This window comes from Ranitomeya imitator, chromosome 6 (assembly GCF_032444005.1).
Source record: "Ranitomeya imitator isolate aRanImi1 chromosome 6, aRanImi1.pri, whole genome shotgun sequence".
Classification (NCBI taxonomy): domain Eukaryota; kingdom Metazoa; phylum Chordata; class Amphibia; order Anura; family Dendrobatidae; genus Ranitomeya; species Ranitomeya imitator.
Window position 1 is genome coordinate 338,452,959 of NC_091287.1, and position 24,093 is coordinate 338,477,051.

The following is a 24,093-nucleotide window of genomic DNA, read 5'->3' on the forward strand; positions in this document are numbered from 1 at the left end:
TCTTTTTGAACTTTCTTTAGACTTTATATTGACAACTTCGTTGGAAAAATGGAACTAAATTCCTGGACACGAAGTGCAGTGCCTTTCCTAGTACCTTCAAGGATAAGACTGTATTAATGGACGCTATTTGAAGTGACTTTTTACAGAACTCTATTTTTGTTTCCTTGAGTGATTTTTGTAACTTTTCATTTTTAAGACTCTGTACATATTAATTGTTATTTCAAAGTGTTATCGTCCCACAGTCCCTGAGTACTGTTCTTAACTAAGGGGGAATGTGGCACCCCTAGGGGTATTTGCCACAAAAATAGTTACTGACAATAAATACAAATACTAAGATAGCAAAACTGCACTACCACCTCCGGCCAGAAGGGGGAGCTCCAGAGACTTCCCTTGATCCATTCTGGTCTGAGAGAAGAAATGGCAGTTGGGCTAAGGAGCTGAAAGTGAGAGGTCATACAGCTGAATTTCTAACAGCCCTGTGACTGTTTCCAGGCCCAAATCACCGGCCTGAGGAGAAGAGGGACAGAGAAAAGGGACATTGTGAGAACCGGGTAGCATTAATCACTACCCAGAACAGGCGCAAAGACGGATACCGGATCCGTGGCTGTATTCATTGTATATAATACAGCAACCGGAAAAACGTGAGGTGATATCAGCTTCACTAGGGCCGGACGCAGCAACAGACACAGAGTTCAGCGGTACTCCCGGAGGGGGTAAGCCGATAAAAGGACTCGGGTTGCCCGTCGAACCAGGACCCGGAGGGGACAGATTGGGCCGGCAGCCAGTTCACATACAGCAGCAGGGCCACACAGAAATTGCGCACAATAAGAGGCGAAGACCCCGGCAGGGTCAAAGTAACTCAGAGTTCCCATACAGACTCCGGTGACAGGACTGGTTGTAAATCCTTTTATGTTAAAGTAAACTGGTTAAACGTTTCAGTGCCTCAGTCTTTCATTTGGACAATAGCCATCTATCCAGGATTGGGATCATCACCGCTGGGAGAACCTGCTGCTGATCAAGTAAGTGCCTGTTCCCTCACGATACCCTTTACACTGTGCATTGCCTGAGGCCACAGCACCGGGTCAAGCCACCCGTGACATCCCCCTCAAGAGACAGACCCCATTGGTCCGGTGCTGGGTACCCCGGTCTCTCGGGCGTCACAGCAGCACGGTGGCATAGTGGATAGCACTGCTACCTTGCAGGTCTGGAGTCCTGGGTTCAAATCCCACCAAGGACAATATCCTTTGTTTGTATGTTCTCCCTGTGTTTGCGTGGGTTTCCTCCAGGTACTCCGGTTTCCTCCCACATTCCGAAGACATACTGATAGGGAATTTACATTGTGAGCCCCATCCGGGACAGCGATGATAATGTCTATAAAGCGCTCTGGAATATAATAGCACTATATAAGCATTGCATAATAAATAAATGAATGAGGGTAGTTTCTCAAGCACTGTAGCAATGACAGGTACAGTGCTAGTATGGTGGTTATAGGGCCTAAGTACTCTGTAGCCCATTTAAATTGCATTTTGGGTGTGACTGACGCCCTTTAAGTGGAAATGCGTGTATGGATAATGGATAATTTTACAAAACATTTTTTTTTCTCCAGATTAGCACTCTGCAAGGAAGACTTCATTTTTTGCAACCTCGAATTCTAGAAACTTTAGAATCTTTGGTGGACCCCAAGCTTTTATCTGTAGATAGAAGTAAACTGCATATCCTGTTGCAAAATGGGAAAACGTGAGTTTGTTATATTGGAGGAGGAGGAGTGGACAAATTGCCTTCTGCATTGGACAGGAGGAGGCAAAATATCCAAAGTTTTTCCTTGTGTCTCTTACCTATTTATTTTACAGTCTTTCTGAACTGGAAACTGATATAAAAGTTTTCAAAGCAGCAATTCTGGAAATCCTGGATGAAGATGAGCTTATAGAAGAGCTGTGCCTGACCAAGCTGTCTGACCCTCAGGCGCTGTATGTATTACCCTAATAACATGCTTATAGTGAGACTGTTTTACTTTATAGTATTTGAATGTATATTTATGTAGCGCTGTATGGGTCACCATGAAAAGCAGTACAACCTTGTGACTCATGATTACGACTATACATCTTTTAAACGCATGAGATTTTTTTTTTAATTATGATCCAAGACATGCCTCTCATATTGGTACCTTCTGTACTACTACAAAAGGCCCAATTCGTTAAGACTAGCCTTTGTAAAACAAGTCTTGACAAAGTGAATGTTGCCGAAAGATGCACCAAATTCATTAAGAGGTGTGCCTCTCTAATTTCGTGTATCTTTCAACTGTTAAGGGCCCGTGCTAAAAATGTATGTAAGCCATGAGCTGCCATGTGTTTGTCAGAATTAATACCTAGTGCTGCCCAAGCTTCATTTATTTAAAATTTAAAAAAGTCCCAATTGTGTGTCTAACATAATAAACATCCGGATACAGTGCAGTTCATTGCCATACTCTAGGTAACAAGTATGTAGTAATATATAATTCCTGAGTATTTTGGCAGCTGTAGAGCTTTTCTCTTTATGGCATATTATTTACATGTGACTGCTCAGACCACTCCAATAAAGAAGACAAAACTTGCCTTTCTAGTAACTAGAGAGATCACAATTTATTCTCATTTACCATTACTCTAAAAAGGAAACCGCATGCAGCTGATCAGATCATGTTAGAAATCATGTTAGAGGACGGGCTCAAACTTTTTATTGAGCCCATACACAACTTGTGAGCATGCGCTTCTGCCTCCTTAGCAGTGTGATGCAGAGTGGCTTTTCAAGCAATCTGTGGGTCTCAACCCAACAGATGTGCTGCACATGTTAATGGTGCTCTCCAGGTTTAAAGTCAACCTGTCAGCAGGATTGTGCCGAGTATCTAAACACAGTGTTAAGGTACCGTCACACATAGCGACGCTGCAGCGATACCGACAACGATCCGGATCGCTGCAGCGTCTCTGTTTGGTCGCTGGAGAGCTGTCACACAGACAGCTCTCCAGCGACCAACGATCCCGAGGTCCCCGGTAACCAGGGTAAACATCGGGTAACTAAGCGCAGGGCCGCGCTTAGTAACCCGATGTTTACCCTGGTTACCATCCTAAAAAGTAAAAAAACAAACGCTACATACTTACCTATCGCTGTCTGTCCTCGGCGCTCTGCTTCTCTGGTCTGGCTGTGAGCGCCGGGCAGCCAGAAAGCAGAGCGGTGACGTCACCGCTCTGCTTTCCGGCTGACCGACGCTCACAGCCAGAGCAGGAGGAGAGCAGAGCACAGCGCTGGAGGACAGACGGCTGTAGGTAAGTATGTAGTGTTTGTTTTTTTACTTTTTAGGATGGTAACCAGGGTAAACATCGGGTTACTAAGCGCGGCCCTGCGCTTAGTTACCCGATGTTTACCCTGGTTACCAGCAAAGACATCGCTGAATCGGTGTCACACACGCCGATTCAGCGATGTCTACGGGGAGTCCAGCGACGAAATAAAGTTCTGGACTTTCTTCCCCGACCAGTGATCTCCCAGCAGGGGCCTGATCGCTGCTGCCTGTCACACTGGACGATATCGCTAGCGAGGACGCTGCAACGTCACGGATCGCTAGCGATATCGTCTAGTGTGACAGTACCTTTAGGCTGGCGCCGTTAAACTGATTAAAATGATACCTTGGTTGATGAATTCCGTCTTGTGGTTGTTGTTTAATCTTTATCTTCAGTTTTTGAGTAAATGATATGCTCGTGCTCAGGGGCGGCTTGTGGGGGGGTCTTCGTGTGGTCCTCTGCCTAGCTATTCATACTAATGACAGGTCACTGATCCCTCACTGACCTGCCCCCTAGTTTACATAATGAATATTATATGCATATCTAAAAAAACAAAATCCCGTTCCACCAAGTGCGCCTGTGCTGCTGCATGATCACATATATAATGTATATGTAATCCTTTTCTTCCATGTTATCCAAAAATTCATGAAAAAAGTACCGTAAAAATCAGTTTGAAAATGGTGCCTGTAGAAGGATTAATGAGGGAATACATGGTGTTTGTGTTTAGGATGTGCTACTAACATGTAATGTTATTTGCAGTGCAGAGGCCACGTCTCGCATAGATCACACAGAAGAAATGGAGCTGCTTCTTGAGAATTATTACAGACAAGCAGAAGATCTGGCAAATGTTGCCCGAGAATTGCGTGTGCTAATTGATGACTCCGAAAGTGTGATTTTTATTAACTTAGACAGGTCAGTCTATATGTCTATTATCTTGTATGTGATGTGTGTGAGTAAATATGTATTTATATAATGTATATAGTTTTGGGTTTGTTTTTTGTGTATTTTTCCTATAATATGTGGACAAAAGTATTGGGACACAACACTTAATGATTGAATTCAGGTTTCTCATTCAGTCCCATTGCACAGGTATATAACATACACCACCTAGCCATGCAGTGTGCCTTTACTGAGACCTGCTGAGAGATGGGTCGTTCTACAGAGCTCACTAGATTCCAGTGTTATAAGATGTAACAGATCAGTTAGTGACATTTCTTCCCTCCTAAATATTCCACCGTTAATTGTGAGTGGGTATTATTGTAAAGTGGAAGTGTTTAGGAATAACCACTACTTGACCAAGAAGTGACCGAAAACATGGAGTGACAGAGCCGAGGTGCATAAAAGTCCCCAACGCTCTGTCAACATCAGCAGATAAGCTGCGCTGGGAATCCATGGGAATAATGGATTTCCATGACCGAGCCAATGCATGCCAGCTTTATATGAACAAGTACAGTACCAAGCGTCAGATGGAGTAGTGTAAAGCCCCCGGCCGCTGAAAGCTGGAGCAGTGGAAATGTGTTCTGTAGCGTGACAAATTATGCTTCTTTATATGTCAGTTTGATGTACGAGTCTGGGCTTGTGAATAGCTGTAGAACATCACCTGCCAGAATGCATTGTCATTGCATTGAAGTGTGGTGATGGAGAGATAATGCTAAGGGGTTGTTTTTCAGAGGTTTCCCCAGCCCCCTTGGATCCAATGAAGAGAAACCGATCTTAATATGTGAGAATATCAAGGCTGATCTACATGATAATCTGTCTCCAGAGCTTATTTTAAATAGAAGGGGAATTACCAGTGTGATGTGTAATGATTACCAGTAGTGATGAGCGAGTGTACTCGTTGCTCGGGTTTTCTCCATCGCCACATTGGGGGACACAAGACCGTGGGTGTATGCTGCTGCCACTAGAAGGCTGACACTAAGTAAATACAAAAAGGGTTAGCTCCTCCTCTGCAGTATACACCGCCCACTGGCTCCGGATAATACTAGTTCTTGCTTAGTGTCCGTAGGAGGCACACTACGTCTGATTTTTTTTTTTTTTTTCAGACATTTTATTTTTTAATTTTCATTTTTATCTTTGCGCAAGAGGATGAAGGGGGCGACAGGCCCTTTTAAGGGGGCCGATCTCCCCCGAAACACCAGCAGGCGAGCACGGCGAGTTTACTCCCTGTACCCTTTCCTGCGACGTGGGTATTCGGCCGTGAACTAGCCCTGTGAAATCCTAGGGGAGCAAACCCTTAGGATACACAGAGGCACTTTTCCTGAGCACAGTCCGGCCGCCCTCCCTCTGCACCACCACTGTGGAACAGCGATGCTGCATGGAGCTCCTCAGTCCCTCTCCACCCCCTCATTAAGAGGGCGGCGGATTGAGGTTGACTGCACCTTCCCTCGTACCTCACCTGAAGAGGACCACAAGCGGTGAGTCTGATAGGGTGGGGGGGCTCCCGAGCGCCCTGCAGGCTCGGCCACATTTCGCGTCCGGGCACCGCTAATTTAGTCCCCGGCTTCGGCCTCAACTAGGCCGCGTTCCACCCACAGCGCGCGTCATGCGCGAGGCCCCGCCCACCGCTTCAGCGCTTCTCGCACACTGCGAGAAGCGCCTTTCAACTCTCGGCGGCCATCTTGGACGGAAGATAGAGCTCCCGGTGTCTCTCAGGAGCCTCAGAACGCCACCAAATCAAGGAGTGCGTCCCTCTCCGGTCTCAGTGCGGCATCCGGACACAGGACCTCGGTAAATGCGCTGCACACTGACACAGGCCCTCCTACTCCTGCACACAGTGCTCCGCTCACTAGCTGCACAAGTGCCCCACAGCTCTGCACGGAGGTTAACTGACAACATGTCTCTGCAAAAACAGTGTTCTTCACTTCTTGCACCTCCTGTCAGGCTGCGCTACCAAGCGGGCATACTGCTCCGCTCTGTAATGCTTGTGACCCTAAATGCGCTCAGGAGCCCCTGCCGCAAATGAGCCCGCGCTGACCAGTCCCCCTGAGTGGGCTTTGTTACTTTCACAATCTATGGCTTCTTTGACCAAAGCTATTGAGTCCCTCCAGGATCCAACCAGGAGCAGGACCACTAATCCGCCTATTCGGGATGTTTCACCTACGGCTGCGGAATCTTCAGCCTGCAGGGGCCGCTCTCATTCTAAGCACAAGCGGTCATCTAGGAAGCGCGTCCGTAGCTCGTTTCCCAGGCCGTCCGGTGCCTCGGCGTCCGTTAGCTCTGCTTCCCGCTCTCACTTCCCAGGCACCTCTTCCGACCAGGACTCGATGTCTGATGGGCCTCTAGATCTGGAGTCGCCAGGTTATCAGAGCACTATAGATGGTCTCATCGAGGCCGTCAACCAGTCCCTTCAGGTTGATGAGGACCGGCGACCTCCAGTACGGATAATTCGATGTCTTTCAAAAGGACCAAACATACTCACAGGGTGTTTGCCAATCACCCAGAGTTCCAGGACATAGTCCAGCGACATAGGGAGCGTCCAGACAAACACTTTCAGGGCCAGAAATCTCTGGAGTCCAAATACCCCTTTTCTCCTGATCTCTGCAAACAATGGACAGAATCCCCTCCTGTGGATCCTCCTGTCTCACATTTGTCCTCTAAAACTGTCCTATCTGTGCCGGACGGATCTTCGATCAAAAATCCCACAGATCGCCTAATTGACAGTCTCGCCCGCTCAGCTTTCGAGGCTTCAGGCTCGGCACTCTTTCCCTCCTTCGCTGCTACCTGGGTAGCCAAAGCCGTGACTTCTTGGGCAGACTCCCTGCACAAGGCCTTACAAAGCAGTGATCTTCTTTCTGACTTAGCGGAGCTAGCAAATCAAATTTCCCTGGCGGGCGATTACTTAGTAAACGCTTCCCTGGACGCGGCGAACTGCTCTGCACTTACGGCTTCAAACGCTGTGGCGATTAGGAGAGCGCTGTGCCTGAGAAATTGGCGAGCGGAGTCCGTCTCTAAAAAGTCCCTCACGTCTCTGCCATATCTTGGTGGCCGTCTATTTGGCGAAAAGCTGGACAAAATGATTTCAGACACTACGGGGGGAAAAAGTACTTCCGTTCCCCAGCAGAGGTTCAGACAACCGTTCCAACGACAGCCTCAGGCTCGTTTTCGGCCCTTTTGTGGATCTTACGCATGGCATTCCTCAGCCAATTCCCCTGGCTCGGGGTGCCGCGCCGGCAGAGACAAAAGCCCTCAGGCTCCATACAGGCCCAAGCATTCCTGGAGGGGCCTCTCCACACAGTCTAGGTCCAGGGGATCCAGACCCCAACCGTCTTCCTCTAAATGACTTGCAATCTCTTCCGGACGACACCAGCAAAGTAGGCGGACGCCTTCTCTTGTTTCGTCATGTCTGGCTTGCAGTCGTTAACGACGAGTGGGTCAGGGATCTAGTGTCCTCCGGTTACAAAATCGATTTTTCCTCCCCATCCCCCCTTCCCCCCCCCTCCAACCCGGTTTTTTGCTTCCCGAAGCGGGAATGCGTGCTCGGGCTTTTTCCAAGGCCATTCAGTCGCTCTGACAAGACGGAGTGATTGTCCCTGTCCCAGAAGACGAAAGGTTCCGCGGTTTTTATTTAAATCTGTTTATGGTCCCCAAAAAGGATGGAACAGTAAGACCCATCCTGGACCTAAAGCTCTTGAACAGATTTGTCAAAGTCCGTCATTTCAGGATGGAATCTCTCCGTTCCGTCATTGCCTCGATGGAACAAGGCGAATTCTTAGCATACATCAACATCCGGGATGCGTACCTCCACATCACAATCTTCCCACCTCATCAAAGGTTCCTTCGCTTCGCTGCCGGAGAAAAACATTTTCAGTTCACGGCCTTGCCTTTCGGCCTCGCCACTGCTCCCAGAGTTTTCACAAAGGTCATGGCGGCTGTCATGGCCATTCTGCATTCTCGGGGTCTAGTCGTGCTTCCCTACCTAGATGACTTACTGGTCAAAGGCCCATCTTTCCGAGCCTGCGAGGAGTGCGTCCGCACTTCCTTGGATACTCTTTCTCGGTTTGGCTGGTTGATCAATATAAAAACGTCATCTCCTGTTCCAGCTCAACGGATCTCCTTCCTGGGCATGACCCTGGACACCTCCGTAGGATTGGTGCTTCTTCCTCGGGACAAGGTCCTGGCTCTTCAACAGGGGGTCTGGTAGCTTCTTCAGCCGTCCCCTTGTTCTATCCGTTTCGGCATGAGGATTCTCGGGAAGATGGTGGCCGCAATGGAGGCAATTCCATTTGCGCAATTGCACCTCCGTCCCCTACAGCATGCTCTGCTGGAAGCATGGGACGGGAGTCCCTTTACCCTCGACCGACTGTGTCCGCTCTCTCCTTGGGTCAAGCAGTCACTCCAATGGTGGATGCTCTGATCCTCTCTCCTCCAAGGGAGGTCCTTCCTCCTAGTCCATTGGCTGGTAGTCACTAGGCTACCTCCTAGGCTGGGGTGCGGTCTTTCGCCATCACAGTGCGCAGGGAACTTGGACTCATCACGAGTCTCGTCTTCCCATCAATATCCTGGAGATACGTGCGATTCGGCTATTCCTAAAGCGGTTCCATCATCTCCTAGCAGGCTACCCCATCCGTATCCAGTCAGACAATGCCACGGCTATGGCTTATATAAACCATCAAGGGGGAACCCGCAGCAGAGCTGGAATGCGCAAGGTAGAGCACATCCTTCGCTGGGCCGAAAACAACCACTCGGTCAGATCGGCCGTTCACATTCCAGGAGTGGAGAATTGGGCTGCGGATTTCCTCAGCCAGCAAGGTCTTGCCTCAGGAGAGTGGTCTCTCCATCAGGACATATTCTAACCGATTTGCCTTCGTTGGGGTACTCCGGACGTAGACTTGATGGTTTCCTGGTTCAATGCCAAGGTACCTCCGTTTGTAGCCGGGTCCCGGGACCCCAGAGCAATCTGGGCGGACGCGCTAGTCCTTCCTTGGAGTCAGTTTCGCCTCCCTTACCTGTTTTCCCCCCTGCCCCTGCTTCCCAGAGTAATCAGGAAGATCAGGGCAGAGGGTGTCCCGGTGATTCTCATCACCCCGGATTGGCCTCGCAGGGCGTGGTATGCAGAGCTGGTCCAGCTCCTCGCAGACGTTCCTTGGCGCCATCCAGATGTACTTTCTCAGGGCCCGATTTACCACCAGACCTCAGAGGCCTTGTGTTTGACAGCATGGCTGTTGAATCCTGGGTTCTGACTCAAACGGGTTTTTCCCGTGAGGTAGTTTCCACCTTGATCAATGCCCGAAAGCCGGTGTCATCGCGCATCTACCATCGGATCTGGAGGATCTTCTTCGATTGGTGTAGAAGCAGAGGTCGTCCTCTGATGGTTTTCAACATCCCTACCATCCTGGATTTCCTCCAATCCGGTCTGGACTTGGGGCTTTCGCCAAGTTCCCTTAAAGGGCAGGTCTCAGCCTTGTCAGTCCTATTTAAATGAAAAATCGCTTCCAAGCCTCAGGTCAGAACGTTTTTTCAGGGAGTCTCTCACGTGGTGCCTCCCTCCAGAGCACCTCTAGAGGCTTGGGACCTTAATCTGGTCCTAGGTGTCCTGCAGGAATCTCCTTTTGAGCCGTTGCAGGACATCCCTCTATCTCTTCTTTCATGGAAGGTGACCTTCCTCGTCGCTATTACCTCGATCAGACGAGTCTCTGAGTTGGCTGCTCTTTCCTGTCGGACGCCGTTCTTTACGTTCCACCGAGACAAGGTGGTCCTCAGACCGTCCCCTACTTTCCTCCCGAAGGTGGTGTCTTCCTTCCACCTCAGTGAAGATATCGTACTTCCGTCTCTTTGCCTTACTCCAACGCACCGCGTGGAGAAGGCTCTTCACTCCTTGAATCTTGTCAGAGTTCTCAGGAAGTACGTGTCCAGGACGGCATCCTTTCATCAGACGGATGCTCTGTTCGTGCTCCCGTCGGGACACCGGAAGGGACTGGCTGCTTCTAAGTTGACAATCGCCAGATGGATTCGGTCGACCATTCAAGAGGCTTATCGCGTCAGAGGCAAACCTATCCCTGCATGCCTCAGGGCACACTCCACTCAGTCGGTGGGTGCTTCCTGGGCCATTCGGAATCAAGCATCTGCAGAGCAGGTTTGAAAAGCTGCGACCTGGTCTAGCCTGCACACCTTTTCAAAGCATTACAATGTCCATACTCAGGCATCCTCAGATGCAAGCCTGGGTAGGCGTATTCTGCAGGCAGTGGTTGTGCACCTGTAGACAGCAGGTGCCATAAGTTTATACTGTTGGGTTGTTATTCCCCACCCAGGGACTGCTTTTGGACGTCCCACGGTCCTGTGCCCCCAATGTGGCGATGGAGAATTAGGGATTTTTGTGTACTCACCGTAAAATCCTTTTCTCAGAGCCACTCATTGAGGGACACAGCACCCACCCTTGTTCTTGGCTTGTTGCCTATGATGAGTGTTTTAGTCTTTGACATGTTGTTACTACGGTTAAATCTTGTTAATCTCCTACTGCTTGGCTACGAACTGGTATTATCCGGAGCCAGTGGGCGGTGTATACTGCAGAGGAGGAGCTACACTTTTTGTATTTACTTAGTGTCAGACTCCTAGTGGCAGCAGCATACACCCATGGTCCTGTGTCCCCCAATGAGTTGCTCGGAGAACAGGATTTTACGGTGAGTACACCAAAAAATCCCTATTTCTCGAGCACGCTTGGGTAACCTCCGAGTATTTATGACTGCTCGGAGATTTAGTTTTCATCACGGCAGCTGAATCATTTACAGCTACTAGCCAGGCTAAGTACATGTGGGGATTCCCTAGCAAACAGACAATCCCCACATGTACTCAGCCTGGCTAATAGCTGTAAATCATTCAGCTGAGGCGATGAAAACGAAATCTCCAAGCAGTCATAAATACTCGGAGGTCACCCGAGCAACGAGTGCAGTCGCTCATCACTAGTTACCAGTGTGATGTGTAATGGTTACCAGTGGGAAGTGTAATGTCCGTTCTCCTGATCTCAATGGTTAGGGGTGTGTTGGGATTAGGGTTCGGGTTAGGGGTGTGTTGGGGTTAGGGTTATGGATAGGGTTGGGATTAGGGTTAGAACTGTGTTGGGGTTAGGTTTGTGGTTAGGGTTGGAGTTAATGTTAGGGGTGTGTTGGGATTAGAGTTAGGGGTGTGTTTAGGGTTATGGATAGGGTTGGGATTAGGGTTAGGGGTGCATTGAGGTTAGGTTTGTGGTTAGGGTTGGGATTAGGGTTAGGGTGTGTTGGGATTAGGGTGGTGGTTAGGGGTGTGTTGGGGTTAGGGTTGGAGTTAGAATTGGGGGGTTTCCACTGTTTAGTTACGTCATGGGGTCTCCAAATGCGACATGGCGCCCCCCATTGATTCCAGCCAATTTTGCGTTCAAAAAGTCAAACGGTGCTCCCTCCCTTCTGAGACCTGTCATGCACCCAAACAGTGGTTTAATCCCACATATGGGGTATCGGCATAGTCAGGACAAAAAAAAAAATGGTGTTGTAAAAATGAGAAATTGCTGGTTAACTTTTAACCCTTATAACTTCCTAACAAAAAACAATTGTTTCCAAAATTGTGCTGATGTAAAGTAGACATGTGGGAAATGTTATTTATTAAGAATTTTGTGTGATATATCTCTCTGATTTAAGGGCATAAAAATTTGAAAATTGCTAAATTTTCAAAATTGTCGCCATATTTCCATTTTTTGCATAAATAAACACAAGTCATATCGAAGAAATTTTGCCGCTAACAATAAGTACAATGTCAACGAAAAACTGTCTCCGAATCAGTGGGATCTGTTGAAGCGTTCCAGAGTTATAACCACAAGTGACCGTAGTCAGAATTGTAAAAATTGGCCTGGTCATTAAGTACCAAATTGGCTGTCACTAAAGGGTTAAATCATAATGACAACCCAAAACATCCAAATGACCCTAATCAAAAGTGTATTAATATTTCTAAATGCGTTATAGACTCATCACAACCCCAGCACATATAACGTAACAGACAAAAAGTACTCCAGAAAACTACTTTTGTTCAGTCTTTTGAGCGTCTTTTAAATGCTTTAGGCTTTCAAAAATGCCGGGAGGGAGAAAAGAAAATAAGTACATGACACGACTTTTAATCTGCTCCTTATTGAAAACACTACAAACTAGAGATTTGTCCTAATTTTGTCTTTCAGCCATCGAAATGTGATGATGAGACTGAATTTGCAGCTGACCATGGGAACCTTTTCCCTTTCTCTTTTTGGTCTAATTGGAGTGGCTTTTGGGATGAACTTGGAATCGACTTTTGAAGAGGTTTGTTTCTCTTTATTTTTTTCCTGATATATGGAATATTTTACAAATTTCTGTGGCACCTACATAGTGGAGACTGCATGCTATGGCTACAATGTAATGTGCGTATACGATTTGTGTTATGTACAATGGCTGCTCTCTGCTCTCCTTATTCTACTGCAGAGCTGTGTGTGATTATACCTGAGACATCTGCAGGATCCTCTCAGGTTCCATCTCACAGGCAGACAGGGCTACAATGTTGTTAAAATACAGCAGCGCTCAGGGAGCTTCAAAAAATGTGTTTGCAAGAAGACCAATTTTAATTTTTCATCTTGTGTGTTAGTTACTTGTCTCACACTGGTAACTCCCCTTTTATTACAAATTGGATCTTGAGGCAGAGTAATCTTCCAGGTATCATCCTCCCCAGAGCCTGGAAGAGATCATATACATATAAGAAACATGAGGATTTCTCTGGAATAAGACATTGGATCGCAGATATTAAGATATCGTTTTATTCCGCTTCCTATGACCTACATACCCATGTAAATGGCTGAGGGAGGGTTGATCTTATATCCATGTAAATCAGTAGATGTAGAGTGTAAAACAGTCAGTTTGCCCCTGCTACATCAACATCTGGATGTTAAGGTAAACCATAGTTCACACTCACCATAGACCATTATGTTGTGTAACTTTAGGATTCGCACTGAGGTTCTGACAACACAACTACATGTTGCACAACAACAATTATCCCCCAAAAATTGTGCAACTTGCTGCATTTTGTTTTGGAGCAGTGATTTGGCTTTGGGGAAAAAATAAATAAAATGGCCATGTCGCAGATAAATGTACAACTTTCAGCCAGTGACTTTCCAACACGTGTTAAAAATCGCAGCTCTCAGTGCAACACCATAGGACATCGTGAGATGGAATCTCGCAATGCGACGCTTGTTGCCATGTAGATCTAGAGCTAAGCGGTGGTCAAGAATATAAAAATTGTTTTAGAAAGGTAGTGAATTCAGCCTACCCTCATGACTACCTCGCCCAGTGATTGTTTGCAGTTGATGGCACCTGATTAGCTGTAGAAAAGTTAATGCAGACCCCTGTAATGACAGACTGAACAGTGGTGCTGATGCTGTGGAGGTTTAAATAGGATAGTCAATTTTTAGGGTGGGGGGGTTGTTATATTACAGCATTTCCACCTTTTAAAGAAAAATGTTTGGGCAATCCCTTTTAGTGTATTTAGATGGCAGTAAAAGGAGTTTCCTATTGAATCTGACTTTACATGTCATTGTTTTTTTTTCTCCCTTGTCTTAGGATCCCCAAGTTTTTTGGTTCGTTACTGGAGTTATGTTCCTAGGAAGTGGCCTGATCTGGCGACGCTTGCTCTCCTTTCTTGGAAGACATCTGGAACCATCAAAGCCACCTTCAGTATGTAATAGTGATGTAATATGTGTACTGTACTTCTCTCTAAGACCTCTCTTTTCATATATAGATAGAAAAACGTAAATATGGGAACCTATTGAGTCCATAATCCATTGATTTGGGTAACCAATTACCCCAATGTATCTTGAGATTTGAGGAGACCTCTACTATATTTGTAAGGTCCACTCGACTGCTATCAAGAGAGGAGCTTTATTAGTGTTTCTATGCCCCTTTTCCTATGTCTATTGTTTGGAATATGATCCGAGAAGCCATTGAAGTGTAGACTTTAAGTTTTCATTAAAGCGGTTGGACAAAAATATCCTGTGAAACGTTTAGGAATTACAATAATTTTTCTACAAAGCCTTCTCATTTCAGGAGCTCAAAAGTAATTGGACAAATTAATTTTATGATAAACAAAATGTTCATGTTTAAAACTTTGTAGAGCATCCTTTGCAGGCAATGACAGCCATAGACATCACCAAACACTGGGTTTCCTCCTTTGTGATATTTTGTCAGGTGTTCACTGCAGCTGACTTCAGTTGTTGCTTGTTTGTGTGTTTTTCTGCCTTAAGTTTTGTCTTAAGCATGTGAAATGCTGCTCAATGGGGTTGAGATATATTGACTGACTGGGCCATTGCAGAATATTCCACTTCTTTGCCTTTGGGTTGCTTTTGCAGTATGTTTTGAGTCATTTTCCATCTGTACTGTGAATCGCCGTCCAATCAACCTTGCTGATTTGGTTGAATCTGAGCAGAAAGTATAGTCCTGTACACTTCAGAATTCACCTGACTGCTTCTGTGTTCAGTCACATCATAAATACTAGTGAGCCATTGGAAGTCATGCATGCCCACGCCATCAGACTGCCTCCACCATGTTTTACTGAGGATGTGGTGTGCTTGTGATCATGAGCCTCTACTCTTGATCTTGGTTTAGTCTGTCCAAAGAATGTTTTGCCTCAAATTAAAGCGGAGTCTGCACTTATTTATTTAGTATTGTATATGAGCACCATATGCAGATATCCTTGCACTTGTACAGGTCCTTCTCAAAAAATTAGCATATAGTGTTAAATTTCATTATTTACCATAATGTAATGATTACAATTAAACTTTCATATATTATAGATTCATTATCCACCAACTGAAATTTGTCAGGTCTTTTATTGTTTTAATACTGATGATTTTGGCATACAACTCCTGATAACCCAAAAAACCTGTCTCAATAAATTAGCATATCAAGAAAAGGTTCTCTAAACGACCTATTACCCTAATCTTCTGAATCAACTAATTAACTCTAAACACATGCAAAAGATACCTGAGGCTTTTATAAACTCCCTGCCTGGTTCATTACTCAAAACCCCCATCATGGGTAAAACTAGCGACCTGACAGATGTCAAGAAGGCCATCATTGACACCCTCAAGCAAGAGGGTAAGACCCAGAAAGAAATTTCTCAACAAATAGGCTGTTCCCAGAGTGCTGTATCAAGGCACCTCAATGGTAAGTCTGTTGGAAGGAAACAATGTGGCAGAAAACGCTGTACAACGAGAAGAGGAGACCGGACCCTGAGGAAGATTGTGGAGAAGGACCGATTCCAGACCTTGGGGAACCTGAGGAAGCAGTGGACTGAGTCTGGTGTGGAAACATCCAGAGCCACCGTGCACAGGCGTGTGCAGGAAATGGGCTACAGGTGCCGCATTCCCCAGGTAAAGCCACTTTTGAACCATAAACAGCGGCAGAGGCGCCTGACCTGGGCTACAGAGAAGCAGCACTGGACTGTTGCTAAGTGGTCCCAAGTACTTTTTTCTGATGAAAGCAAATTTTGCATGTCATTCGGAAATCAAGGTGCCAGAGTCTGGAGGAAGACTGGGGAGAAGGAAATGCCAAAATGCCTGAAGTCTAGTGTCAAGTACCCACAGTCAGTGATGGTGTGGGGTGCCATGTCAGCTGCTGGTGTTGGTCCACTGTGTTTCATCAAGGGCAGGGTCAATGCAGCTAGCTATCAGGAGATTTTGGAGCACTTCATGCTTCCATCGGCTGAAATGCTTTATGGAGATGAAGATTTCATTTTTCAGCACGACCTGGCACCTGCTCACAGTGCCAAAACCACTGGTAAATGGTTTACTGACCATGGTATTACTGTGCTCAATTGGCCTGCCAACTCTCCTGACGTGAACCCCATAGAGAATCTGTGGGATATTGTGAAGAGAAAGTTGAGAGACGCAAGACCCAACACTCTGGATGAGCTTAAGGCCGCTATTGAAGCATCCTGGGCCTCCATAACATCTCAGCAGTGTCACAGGCTGATTGCCTCCATGTCACGCCGCATTGAAGCAGTCATTTCTGCCAAAGGATTCCCGACCAAGTATTGAGTGCATAACTGAACATTATTATTTGATGGTTTTTTTGTTTGATATTAAAAAACACTTTTATTTGATTGGATGGGTGAAATATGCTAATTTATTGAGACAGGTTTTTTGGGCTATCAGGAGTTGTATGCCAAAATCATCAGTATTAAAACAATAAAAGACCTGACAAATTTCAGTTGGTGGATAATGAATCTATAATATATGAAAGTTTAATTGTAATCATTACATTATGGTAAATAATGAAATGTAACACTATATGCTAATTTTTTGAGAAGGACCTGTATGCATTGGCATGCTATTGATGGGGTTATTATTGGTTGAGAAATGTTTTTGCACAGTGAATGCACTTGGGCCCGCAAATCATCAAGATCCACTGCTGGCAGCTCCATTGGCAATTGCCAACCAAGGCCGTCCCAGGTGTGCTGTATGGGAGACAAATCCGGAGATGCTGCAGACCTTGGTAGCACGTTTAGGTTCTGCAGGATGCTTACAATATCACAAGCAAGATTTGGCATGATGTTGTCTTTTTAAAGCAATTTCTCCAAAGTTTTTCCACACTTGTTTCACGAACAAATCACTAATGCTGAGCTGGACCCAAGCAGACTTGTGACTTCTGGATTCCACGGCTTTTCTAATTCTTGGTGTTGCAATTTCAATGTTGAGCAATGTATATAGATGCACACGTGTGCGACAAAGAGACAAGACAATATGAGACTATAGATGAATATGGATAGGTGAGAAAATCACTTAGCTTTCTATTTATGTTAATTTTCAAAAATGTGGCGTTTTGTTTTTTACTTGTCAATGTTTTTTATTTTTCTTGTTTTTAAGATCTGGAAGAGAGCTTTCCCCTTCAATGGAAGAGCAGATACTACAAACGGACATAAAGTATAATTTAGCCTGTGAGGTCGGGTCAGAAAACCATGGACTGCTACTGGACTTCTGACTGTTACATTTCTGCTCTTTGCCACCGGTTGTACACTCCAGGATGTGGCAGTCATGTTGTTTGTACACATATTATTATGCAGCTCTGCCTGGGACACCACAAGGCATAGATGGGTCACCGAGCAAAGCCATTTGTCTAAAGGGCATACAGTCCACTGAACATATTTGTTTGCACCTTACAATTTTTTTTTATATATATTTTTTTTTTAGAATTTAACAACTTTTGTTAAAAGAAAATATGTAATCAAAACGTCGGGTTTCTTGGTCTGACATTGAAGCATATTAGGAAACTACTTTAAGGTACAGTAAGTGGTTAATGTGATTTTTATTTTTGTAGGTTAGTCCCTCGCCACAGTGCCTTGAGGATGTTAGTCCTTGATCTCATGTTCCCTGCTGTACTGTACTTTGCTGCTGTTAATTTAAGAAAAAAACAAATATTATGCATATCTATCATCTGTGGATCTAATGCCTCATGCCTTGCTGATTGTTGTTCCTTGCCATCTTAAAAGGAATCTCAGCAGGTTTTTACCACCTACTGTGAGATTCGCATAACGTAAAAGCAGAGACTCTGATTCCAGCGATGTGTCACTTACTTGGCTGCCTGCTATGGTTTTGATTAAATCACAGTTTTATCAGGAGGAAATTATCACTAGTCTCCATATTCATGAGCTCTGTATAATTCTGACTCCACCACTGACTGGCAGCTTCTACCTCTATTCATTGTACACAGAAAGCTGTCAGCCAGTGGTGTGGATGTATTCTGCAGACCTCAGCGTTCAGAGAGCTGGTTTTATCACCTGGACACTATCACTAGAGGATTAGTAAATCTACTGTCATGTACTTCCCCATATTAATGAGCTCTGTATAACCCAATTGCCACCACTGATTTGAGCTTTCTGCCTATGCACAGTTTGCTTAGAAAGCTGCCAGTCAGTGGTGGGTACAGGGTTACACAGCACTTAGCATTCAGAGACCTGGTACATCTGCATGAGATACAAGTTATTTTTTATCAAAACTACAGCAAGCATCGAAGTAAGTGATATATCGCTGAAATTGGGGTCTGTGCCCCTTCATCGTGCTTCTCTCAGATGGCAATAACCTGGTGACTTTAACAGTTCAAGATCATATTGTTATTAAAAGAATATATTCAAGAGCAGAGCACCCATACTAATTCTAGCATCCCTACTCTACCTCCATTTGCGTTTTTTTTGTGTTTTTTTTGGAGTCTCTACATATTTGAAGAAAATCTTGCCATGTTTTATCATAAATATTACTTCTAAGGTGAGAAGTGACATTTGACAAAGCATTGTATGATGGCACACTGGTTCTCTTCAAAGCATGGAGTCCTATGGGAAAGCCAGTGAGCTTATCCATGTGGCACAGTGGATATTTGTAGCCTAAGACTTGGAAACAGCTAGTACTTGCCAAAATTAGAGTATTCTGATGTTGTAATGGTTTCCTGTGGGATTCCAGCTTTTGATATTGATTGGCTGTGCTTGGGGAGACCATAGTTATTATATTTGGGGATCTGGCTGTTGGGACTGCCACAGCTCAGCAGCAAAGTGGCTGGACCCAGTACAGTGAGGTTTCTGTTTGTGTGACTGTGTAGTATTGCTTCTCTTACCCATCTGCTGAGTGGAGAACCAGGGATTGATAGATTAGAGCACCTCTGTATTAGAATTGAAGTAGAGGGGCGATAAAGGTCCAGTGAAAGCTGCAGGTTCTCACTTCTGCTGATTGTCCAGGTTCCAACAGGCCTATTCCACCTGCGCGCACATTTTATGGCCACATTAGGTGAGTCAACCAATCCCATTGATTCTGTGGGGATCAGCCAATTATGTGGTGTATATGGAGCCTCCCGACTTTACCCTGACATGATTTTGGGGGTGAGAATGATCGGTAGTTGAAAGTTTAATTTCTGATCCTTTTTTTTCATAGGAGATGAGCTGCCTCCAGAGGAGACTTGCAGGTGCTTACTCCTCATTGAAAACGCATGACTGCTGAGCTGAATTGATTGCTCTGGTGTAAGGGGGAGTCGGGAGAGAGTGCCTAGCCAAACGCACATTTGGTAGACAGCTATCTCGGGCACAGTGGCATGTAAATGTGTGGGGACCCCCCCTGGTCTTTTACATTTTAAAAATTGCAAAAAGGAAAATGAGCCTGCATGGTACTAGGTACCTAGTAGCACCCCCTTTTGACAGTATCAAAGCTTGTACACACTTTTTGCAGCCAGCCAAGACTTTTTCAGTTCTTGTTTGAGGGAATTTCATCCATTCTTCTGTTGGAAAATTCTTCCAGTATTTTGAGGTCTAGCCACAGATTTTCATTGATGCTCAGATCAGAGGACTGAGGGTCATTTCATAACCTTCAGGTTGCGTCTTTTGAGGTAGTCTACACCATGTTCCAAATTATGCAAATGACATTTTTCTCGGATTTTCCTAAATGGTCGGTGCCATTTTTCTCGGATTTTCCTAAATGGTCGGTGCAAATGACAGTCAGTCTAATAAGTCATCACCCGTTGGAGTGTACATCAAATATTATTAAAGAAACCTCCCAATGATAACAGTATAATCTCCAAAATGAATAAAAACTCAAAATGCACTGTTCCAAATTATTGGGCACAGTAGAATTTCTATACATTTGATATGTTTTAAAGAACTGAAAATGCTCATTTGTGGGATTTGCATCATTAGGAGGTCACATTCACTGAACAAAACAGCTATTTAACTCCAAAACATCCTAACAGGCCAAGTTACATGTTAACCTAGGACCCCTTTGATATCACCTTCACAATTCTTGCATCCATTGAACTTGTGCGTTTTTGGAGAGTTTCTGCTTGTATTTCTTTACATGAAGTTAGAATAGCCTCCCAGAGCTGCTGTTTTGATGTGAATGGCCTCCCACCCCCATAGATCTTTTGCTTGATGATACTCCAGAGGTTCTCTATAGCAGGGGTCCCCAACTCCAGTCCTCAAGGCCCACCAACATGTCATGTTTTCAGGATTTCCTTAGTCTTGCCCAGGTAATAATTGCATCACCTGTGCAATGCAAAGGAAATCCTGAAAACATGACCTGTTGGTGGGCCTTGAGGACTGGAGTTGGGGACCTCTGCTCTATAGGGTTGAGGTCAGGGAAAGATGGTGGCCACACCATGAGTTTATCTCCTTTTATGCCCATAGCAGCCAATGACTCAGAGGGATTCATTGCAGCATGAGATGGAGCATTGTCATGCATGAAGATGATTTTGCTCCTGAAGGCACGTTTCTGCTTTTAATACCATGGCAGAAAGTTATCAGTCAGAAACTCTATATACTTTGCAGAGGTCATTTTCACACCTTCAGGAACCTTAAAGGGCCCTACCAGCTGTTTTCCCATGATTCTGGCCCAAAACATGACTCCTCCACCTCCTTGCTGACGTCGCAGCCTTGTTGGGACATGGTGGCCATCCACCAACCATTCACTACTCCATCCATCTTGGCCATCCAGGGTTGCTCGACACTCATCAGTAAACAAGATTGTTTTAAAATTAGTCTTCATGTATGTCTGGGCCTACTGCAACCGTTTCTGCTTGTGAACACTGTTAAGGGGTGGCCGAGTAGTAGGTTTATGCACCACAGCAAGCCTTTGAAGGATCCTACACCTTGAGGTTCGAGGGACTCCAGAGGCACCAGCAGCTTCAAATAACTGTTTGCTGCTTTGCTATAGTATTTTGACAGCTGCTCTCTTAATCCAATAAATTTGTCTGGCAGAAACCTTCCTCATTATGCCTTTATCTGCATGAACTGTCTGTGCTCTGTTTCAGTCACAAATCTCTTCACAGTATGATGATCACAAAGTTTTTGTGAAGTATCTAATGTTTTCATACCTTGTCCAAGGCATTGCACTATTTAAAGCTTTTCAGCAGCAGAGAGATCCTTTTTATTTTCCATATTGCTTGAAACCTGTGGCCTGCTTAATAATGTGGAACATCATTTTTAAGTAGTTTTCCTTTAATTAGAATCACCTGGAAAACGAATTATCACATGTGTTTAAGATTGATTTTAGTGATCCATTGAGCCCTGAGACACAATACCATCCATGAGTTTATTTGAAAAACAAAACAATTACCTTATTTTTCCGACCACAAGATGCACTTTTTTTCCTCCAAATTTGGGAGGAAAGTGTGGGTACGTCTTATGGTCGGAAAGTAGCATGTGGGAGGGGGCAGCAGCTAGGGGGATCGCACTGTGATTCCACTTGCAGGAGGCAGAAAAATGTCCCTGCCCAGAATCCAGGGCTGGGGAAACCACATGGTCCCGATGATTAAAGTGCAGTGAATATTTACTAGCCGCTTCCCGCCCACCTGTCAGCTGAGCAGTGAGTCCGGAGCAGCAAATGAATAGTCCTTCACTGAAGCACACATGGTTTCCCCAGCACTGGATTCCTGCAGCAGCTGGGGAGATCTGTGTGTCTGGTGGAGGAAGGGGCAGCAGCAAGGGGCCAGAGGGGATGGAGCATCACATGGCAGCACAGAGCCCTCCCTCTTCTGATGTCATCAAAGGTCCTTCAGGCTCCCCACTAGAATCTGCTGGCTTCCTCTTATGACCTGTGCTGTGGGGAAGTATAGTATAGAAAATGTTCAGCACAGCCTAGAGGGGGAGGTGCATAGATATCGGTTCCCAAACCTTAATAAGTGAAAAATGTACAACTAGCACACTCCAACAGCTGTGATGCAAAAGGGGTAATTTAATATACATACAGTAGTCACAAACGTTTCTGCAAAGGACCTTCATCAGTGTGCTACAAAAAATAAATATAATCGTGCATAAACATATAAATGAAAAACAAAATAAAATAAAAAACAGAAGTATATACATCAGAAGAAAGGTCATAAACGGTACTGAGAAAACAACCATACAATAATTCCAACAACACCATAAGCTCAAAAAGAGGTTACAAAATCGCAGGCAGGTTCATAAACTGTATATATAGAGAGACATTATATGGGACCACGGTCACTATGGAAGGCGGGCTATACGGGGATGTGCAAGAAGGGTCTCACAAGAAGATATAGAAGGACTGCACACCTAAATATAGCGAGAATGGTATATATGGTTATAGGACCCCGTAAGGATTATTTAGTTTGCATCTAAAGGTGGAAGGAACAGTGTAACATCAGAAGATACATATTGCCCATGTGTTATATGCGTGCAGAAAAGGACTGTACCAAGTCTGAGAATACAATAGGTTAACTTGAAAGGATATACTGAGAGCAGTATTGTGCAGCAGGTCAGTCTGGAGGAGGAAACATGTCATGATAAGAATAGAAAGAAACTGCCTGGGAGCTGCACCGTAAGAGCTAGCTACGAGAGATAAGTCAGTGTAATGCCGTATAGAAAACTTACCCGGCCAGTGGGAGAGAGAGAAGCGCACGGATACGCGGTGTCCACCGCAAGTAGAGGAGAGAGCATGTGCGTGCGTAATCTCTATATATAGCAGAGAGTGTGTGCACACTAAAGCCGGCATGTGAAGGCCGGAAGGGGCGGGACGGAAGTGACACGTGTGTCACATGACCTGTGGGGGCGAAGTGATATGTGTTCCACAGACACTATAGAAGGTGGTGATGCGTCCCAAGGCAGGAAAGTGAGATGCTGTGAATCACTGGAGAATGAAGGTCTTGTGGCTAGACAGTGTCACAGGATGCAGGCATAGGGGAGTCAAAACGGACGGCTCTGTGGGGAGAGACAATATATTAGTTTCTGCGTCTTACAGCACATTAGTTTCTGCATAATACAGCAATTAAATATACAGTTCTAAGTAATATGACACGCGACTAATAGGAAAGAGATTGCGCTAGAGACATAATAAATTATAGCGTTACACATCACAGTGGGAGATCCACAGATGATATATGATTATACAATGGCAACACTAAATAATCAATAAATGTTCTTCATGTAAACTGTTGCAGATCATAATCTCTATTGAGACCTTTAGGACTCAGTGTTCAGTTCGTGGATCCAATATGCTTCTCTACGTTTAAGCGTAGAGATCCGGTCACCACCTCGACGGGGAGGTGTCACCTGTTCGATAATTTGGAATCTCAATTGAGACAGATTATGACCTTTGGCAATAAAGTGAGAGGGGATAGGGAGCAAAAGGTTTTTACACCGGATGGTCGACTTGTGTTTCGATATTCTGTCCTTGACCGATTGGGTGGTCTCACCCACATACAATAAGCCACAAGGGCACTTGATCAAGTAGAATGCAAAGTTAGTGTCACGTGAAAAAATTGTCAATACGGTACCGTTTACCTGTATGTGGGTGATGAATAGTGTCACCTTTGAGCACATTGTTACACTGGTTACAATTTAGACAGGGAAATGTACCTGTCTTAGGGTTGCTCAAAAATCATTGAGTGGAAAGTGGTCGTGCAGGGCCAGTGTCTGCTCGCACCAGACTGTCTCTGATGTTACGTGGTCGTTTAAAACAGGGCAGGAATGGCTGCTGGAATTCTTTAATTTTAGGAAATGCCGTCTGGAGAATGTGAATGGTTCTATGCAATTTATACGCCGAAGGATGATACTGGTGTATAAATGGTATTCGGTGAGTCACAGAGTTGTCCCTACTTGCAATACAGCTGCTCTAAGTGTCGAGCATATGTGGAGAGTAGCCTCTATCGCGGAACTTGGACTTCATTTCAAGATTCCTTTGTTCTTTAAGTGTTGGATTGGAGACAATTTTGGATACTTTATGTAGCTGAGATTTGGGTATAGACCTCTTCATATTACATGGATGGAAACTCTCGTAATGCAACAAGCTGTTGCGGTCAGTCGGTTTTGAGTATAG

The 24,093-nt window shown here is 45.2% G+C and overlaps 1 protein-coding gene across 1 annotated transcript in view; it reads left to right on the forward strand.

Annotated features, from left to right (window-relative positions):
• The window catches only part of MRS2 (magnesium transporter MRS2), a 42,823-nt gene extending 22,957 nt beyond the window's left edge, over positions 1–19,866 (forward strand). Inside the window, exons 6-11 of the mRNA XM_069730879.1 lie at positions 1,607–1,737; positions 1,851–1,967; positions 4,068–4,220; positions 12,445–12,562; positions 13,850–13,963; positions 17,152–19,866. Of these exons, the coding sequence (XP_069586980.1) occupies positions 1,607–1,737; positions 1,851–1,967; positions 4,068–4,220; positions 12,445–12,562; positions 13,850–13,963; positions 17,152–17,214 (696 nt within the window). The 3' untranslated portion in view covers positions 17,215–19,866. The remainder of the gene's footprint in view (positions 1–1,606; positions 1,738–1,850; positions 1,968–4,067; positions 4,221–12,444; positions 12,563–13,849; positions 13,964–17,151) is intronic.
• The last annotated feature ends 4,227 nt before the right edge of the window (positions 19,867–24,093 follow it).